A 6,455-nucleotide genomic window follows, 5' to 3' on the forward strand; every position below is an offset into this window, starting at 1 on the left:
CCACAGTTCTAAATTAAGACCTGTGTGTCTCATTTGTAGCAGGCTGTTATGCCAAGAACTTGGGCAAACAAGTTATAACACTTCAAGCTAGATGAAGGAAGAAGCCCCTGTATTATTTTATTTCTTATAAAGACCCCTTGTGAGCCTATTTATTGACTTCTTTTTCAGAAGCTGTATTTTTGTTTTGCTGGACCTGAGACCTTACTACTAGTAAAAATGTCATGGGGAATAAGTTGTCTCTGAACACACTGCATTAAATTCTTTCTATACTTTCTGTTGTGGAATTACAATTTATGTTATTTACATTAGAGGAAGACTTGCTGAAGGTTTTAGATGATTTTTTTAAATGGAAGAATGTAATTGTTGATGTAAAATGAAAGTTGTCTCCTAGTTTTCCTTACATTTCTTCTACCAAATAGTATTTTTGTCTGTGCATTTGGAACACGTCAGGTTGTTTTGTGGGAAAGAAAAAAAATATTCTACATTGTAATTTTTCTCTCAAGCATAATGTGTAATGAGTTGGATATCCACTCTGCATGTCAAAAACCACATGGACAGTGTGTTAAGAATAGCGAGCACTGTGTTGTTAAGAATAACAAGCAATATGGTATTACATTTAAAGTGCTTTAAGTTAAAAAGATTATGCAATATCTAAATGCATTTAAACTCTAAAGCATTTCCTTTGTTTAAATACAGAAAAACAGTAGCAGTCAACTGGGGTAAGGCAACTAGGGCAATATTATAACTACATGGTGGGTGTCTTTCCCTGTAAGATGAAGTTGATGTAGATTTAGTTGAGAGGAAAAGTCTGTGAACACTCATGTGAATCTTTTCTAGGTATCATCTGTGAAATGCATTGTCTTTTAGAGCAATGGGTTTAAAATTCCCATTTATTTTTAATTTTTCTTTTGGCCCTTCAAGGTAGATATTTTTGAGTACCAAACAGTTTACTTTGTGAGAATATACCATATGTATGATTCCTGCTTTGTAAGACCAGCCTCTTTACCTTTTATTTAGTATCGTTAGCTTCTGGCCCATATGTGCCTTCATTTGGTAAAATGAGCATGACTGTGAATTGTTTGTTTTACATCTGTATGTAAAGATCTCCTTTGGTGGAAGATACTGTGAAGGTGGAAAATAGTTCTGGAAAATCCTGATTAAAAAATAATAATCAAATATCTGCTGTTTTCTGATTTTAATTTGTTGGGCTCTTGCAATGCATAGGCTCTAGCAGATAAAATAGTGATGAGTGTTAATATATTTATAGCTTAGACTTGGACCATATCTCTGTGGATGTTAAGGTGATCTGCTTTGATATGCAGACTTGACTAGAAATTTGCCCTCTAGTCCACAGGTCAAAATGTTACTAGCCTTGTTTGCTGTTTAACTAAACATATTGTGTCATTTCCCTCCCCCCACCCCAACATATTTATTCTTTTGACCTGTCATATTCCTTAGTGTTCATTTGAATTATACCTACTCAGGACCCTGGCACGTTACTTCTTCTTGCACATTGAAAAGCTAGTTTTTCGTAAGTCCTGTTTGAAATAGGTCTTTATTAACCAGTCTGGGTAGCAAAGAAAAGATGAATGGGGAAACTGTGGTAAAGAGAAATCAGCACTTTCAAATTGCTTTTGAATTTAAAAATAAATACTAACTAACCCTCCTGGTTTGGGGACATAGTTTTACTGAATAAAAATACTGGTACTGAATAATTACTTGTGTTGAGAACAGTTGATTTCAGTCCTATACCCCAACTGGTTTGCTCATCAAAGGTACACTCACTCAGCAGTGAAAGTCTGCTGGTACATGTAGGGGGCCAAGTTATTTTAAGGTGAAGACTGAAAGACTCTTCTTAAAAAAAAAAAAAATCAAATTTTAGCAAATATTGCAGCAATCATACCAATAAATGAAGGGCTGCCTAGTCTCAGTGCTCTGCTTTATTACATATGTCACCTAACTCCAGAGTCTAAATTAGAGGTCAGCTGCTGGCCAGCTTGGAGATACTGTAATTGTATTTGAAGAGTCTGAAAAACCTTGTTGAGAAATAAGCTATCAAAAGACTTTAGCCTGGATTACTCTTAAATAGTTCCTGACTAGTACAAGGAGTATTTGTATTGAAATAACCCCTGCAAAAATCAGTGAAGACACAGTACTGTGATGGGCTACTTCCTTCCTCTGCCATTTCTGATGGGTTAACTCAGAGCTAGCATTGACCAGGTACCCTGGTTTTGTACTATTTTACACAAAATAATCATTTATGGTCCTATGTACCTCCTGATACTCTATACTAATGAATTACTTGGTTATTTTTATGTTGAGGTTAGTGAACAGTCTCATTTCACAATATTGTTCTGTGAGAGTTCATGCTTCATTTTATCCTGTTACGGAAGGCCCACATTTACTGCCAGGGTCAGTATATGCTGTAGGTGTAGGGTTAGTTTTTTCCCTTTGCAAAGAGTGCCGAGATTAGTATTGTTACAAGTACCTATTTAAATTTTAGGACATTGTGTTTGTATAAGCAGCAAGATGCATGCAGAAAGTTTGCTTTTTCTGGGAGTTAGTGTTCTTGGTTCTCATTTGTTTTTACTGTTAAATGATATTCAGTAAAGGCAATCACTTCCTTTCATCAGGTTTGCCATAAGTATGTGTCCTGTGTAATTTAATTTGCATGCGGTAATACATTGAAAGGTGTGAACTGCAGGTTGCCATAAATGAATGGCATTTAACATAGCATTTAATAAAGAAATATATCTCCCAGAATACAAGAGATTCTTGGTCCTCTTATAGTAAGTGGGTACATTTTTTACTGATTTTAATGGATTTCACCTGTTGATGGAATGACGGTTACATGGAAGATTCATAAAATAAATGTAGATCTAAAGCTGTTTTTTTCCCCCTCTCTCAGCCTTCTTTGAATCCTGGGGGAAGACAAGCATCTGATGTAGTGCTCTTAAACCAGTGGAGCATTCGGAATTATGATATACAACGTGGGGACATTGTGTCCTTGGTGTAAGTAATTTTATATACATTTCAATATATGCTTATATAAATGTTGAACTGTCAGTATTTAATATTTAATCTAGAATACTGTAAGTAAATCTATATGAATGAGGAACATTTTTTTAAAGAATGCGTTATTTTTATTCCTATAATCAGTTTTAAAAACTCAGATGTTCAAAGAGTGCATTACCAAGGTTTTAGTTGAAAGGAATACAGAGTAGGAGATTATACAAAAATTGCCAAGAAATAAGAAGCTGTGAGATAAAGAGAGAAAATGTTATGTGGCTTAATGGAGTCTACTTTTTGAGCTGTTTGGCTGTGTTCTCATATTTTTGAAAAAAATAGTGTTTCTTTACAAAAATACTAACTTTTTTTTTCCGCTGAAGAAATCTGGCTACTGAATAAAATTTTAAATAAGGTCACAGGAATTCAACCGTCTCCATAAAGGACAAATGTAGCCAAAAAAAAAAAAAAAGTTTTTACAATTATAACGGGGAGGTCTATGTATCAAGCCAAAAGGTGGCAGTGTTTCGCTGTTGAAAATATTCAAGTCTAACAGGACAGAAACTCCATTTCAGCCTTAATGTATTACAGAAATGCAATGTCAAAGTGTGCATAACTGACTCAGTGATATAATACATACTCATACTACATGTTTGGATAATTTAAGCTTAAGGTTTTAGTGAAATGCACAATATGCAGGTTATAACAGAACTGTCTTTGGAAGCTATATTGCCTAGCTTCCTTTTTGTCATATATCCCTTAAAATTGTCCCATTTTTTTGCCTACCTCTACACTGTAATGGTAATTTGTATGACAATTTTCAATACCAGATCTTAAAGCAAATTGTCTCATGTAGTGTTCTTTTGTTAGAAACTTAAAATTTACTTTATGGTCTGTCTTACTGTCTGGAATGTTAGATTTTCTGTAAATGGTCTTGCTACAAATATTAATTTATCCATGTTTGCAACACCTGATATTGCAAAAGGACTCAAATTTTAGGTCACTTAATGACTGCTTGTAAAATTTGATTCTGCCTGTGTGTGCATCCCTCTGCCCAAGTCATGCTCTGGTGATTGTTTAAAACAGTGAATGTAACTGATTAGTAATTAATAGACTGAACAGAAGATGAGCATGTTGTCTGATCAGAAAACAGAATGAATAGTTTCATTCCTATTGTACTTCTTGAAGGTTTGTAGTACCATCTGAGCCAGCTGCATTGATTGCTTTCACGTTGCTGAATGTTTGGGCATGATAACTAGTATTTTAGATGCTGTGGTGTTTTTTATGTTTTGAAAATTTTGCCTCTTATTGGTGGAGCTTGTGTACACCCACATTAAAATCATATTGTATTTATGCACTGTACAGAGGTTTTTCTTAATCTTTAGGGAAGTACACAGAATAATCAGACTAGAGAGTTCAAAAGGCATTTTAAGAACAATACAAAAGAAGGTAAAAATAACCTATTGAATAGTTTTGGAATGAAAATATTGAAGGATATTTTATATATCAGTAATGACTTTTAAGTTGTTAAATAATGAAATGGGTTTGTTAGAAGCATCTTTGAGCTACTAGCTTATTATAATGTGGAGATTGTGATTGTGTTGTAAAGACTTGAAGGATATGGTATCTGGATGTGATTTTATACCCATGTGAGTTGTTTGAGACTTGACTTTTGGTACATGAGACTTTTATTGTGTAAACGGGTTAATATTTTTATCCTTTTCATTTTGATTGTTTACCTATGATTTCTATAACTCATTAGTGAATACATATCCTATGTATATGCATAAATTTTACTTGGTGGTCCTAAGAAGGTTTGGCTAATTTAGGCAAGGCATAAACAGGGAAGGCCAGTTTCCCATCGACTACTGCTTTTTCTGTTCCTGTCAGAAATTTAGATGAGAAAGTGTTGGTGTGCCTGTGATAGGCAGATGGATACGTAAACCTTCTTTCATATCCTGCTTGGCTGCTTAACATCTGTCCATAGTCTCCTCTTTGCCAAGTCATGATAGGATACATATGAGGTTGTGGGAGGGTGGTCTTTTGCTGAACAAGAGCTGAGGTCAAATATTCCTTCATGGCAGCTTGACCAGGGCCATCCAAGCTCTTTGCTTTCTTCATACCATGGGAATGCTATGTCTTTCTGGATGGGTGCTGTTTCTTTCACAACTCTTAAAAGGGATTGTTGAGATCCCAACTGGCAAAGTCCAGTATAAGTAGATGGCCAACAGCCAAACTTTTGAGCAAAGAGAAGAGTTAGTTTTGGTGGCCCCAGATGCCCCAAGAGATGCTCAGTCAGCCTGTGATTATACCTGTGATACTGCTTACAGATCCAAAAACTTTTCCTCTCTTGTCTAATCTAGTTATTGATGAGCATGTATATATTTGTTGTTTGCTGATTTTGATTATAAATGAGCACTCTGTCCCCAAGCACTTGATGGTGTTTATGCCTGGTTAAGGTGTTAAATGAAGGCTGCATCCTTTTGGAAACCTGTGTCGTGTCTCTGTCACCCCTGTCTCCGCATCTAATGTGGATGTAACTATGCATTACAGCTACAGCTGTGGAATTAGCCACTGTGTGCACACATGTGCATATACCTGGTTTTAGACACAATATTTAGAATGGCATTAGTCCTTAAAAGTATAAAATTAGGTCAGATAAAAACAATGGAGAGAACAAGTTGGTAGCAAAGAACGATTTGTTTACTCGCAGTTTAGTGTTTTACAAATAGTTAAATCTTATCTCAGCTTTATTAGATGTTTGAAATTAAGGTTTTTCCTTTTAGCTTGAACTCATCCTTATTGATACTAGAATTAAGAGAGCTCAATGTTACATGTTATAACTTTTTAACTCGCAATTTTACATTGATTCAGAACTAAGGAAAATTAATATCTTCCTTAATTTGGTCACTTGCTTGAGTGCTTAATTTAGATACTGCTATATTATTGGCACTTAATAAATTAAAAATCAAAATGGGAATTTTTTTTCAATAAATTAAATTATTTCCATTAGTATGTGTTCCAGAATGCTACCTTTGTATCTCTTAAACAGATGCAAAAAACAATATTAACACCAGCCAGGCAGGCTGGCAGCAAGTCTTGTGGCTTTTTTTTTTTTTTTTTCAAGTTGGTTGGAAACAGAAGTACCAAGGTACTAACAGGCTGACTCCTGTCAGCCATCAAGAGTGGTTCCAAAGAGTATTTATCAGTGTGGTGATAGGCACTTTATATGTATAAATATATATATTTAATATATTATATCTTTGTTTTGGAAATGCTTTTATTCATCTTTGAAGAGAGAAGGTAGTAATGTGGCACATGAGGTCATCTTTAAAAGATAAACAAATGCACATTTTTGACAGGTGGACCGTGATCTTTCAATAACTTTTGTGGTGAAAGAGGCACTTTTTGTAAGAGCTCTGCTGAGGTGGATCGCAACAGTTACGCAG

The 6,455-nt window shown here is 34.9% G+C and overlaps 1 protein-coding gene across 1 annotated transcript in view; it reads left to right on the forward strand.

The window, feature by feature from the left end:
- IMMP2L (IMP2 inner mitochondrial membrane peptidase-like (S. cerevisiae)) overlaps positions 1-3,012 on the forward strand; it is a gene marked incomplete at its 3' end in the record, with an annotated part of 7,036 nt that extends 4,024 nt beyond the window's left edge. Inside the window, exon 2 of the mRNA XM_010075779.1 lies at positions 2,909-3,012. Within this exon, the coding sequence (XP_010074081.1) occupies positions 2,909-3,012 (104 nt within the window). The remainder of the gene's footprint in view (positions 1-2,908) is intronic.
- Positions 3,013-6,455: the final 3,443 nt, after the last annotated feature.

This window comes from Pterocles gutturalis, unplaced genomic scaffold, assembly GCF_000699245.1.
Source record: "Pterocles gutturalis isolate BGI_N339 unplaced genomic scaffold, ASM69924v1 scaffold51127, whole genome shotgun sequence".
In the NCBI taxonomy this organism is placed as follows: domain Eukaryota; kingdom Metazoa; phylum Chordata; class Aves; order Pterocliformes; family Pteroclidae; genus Pterocles; species Pterocles gutturalis.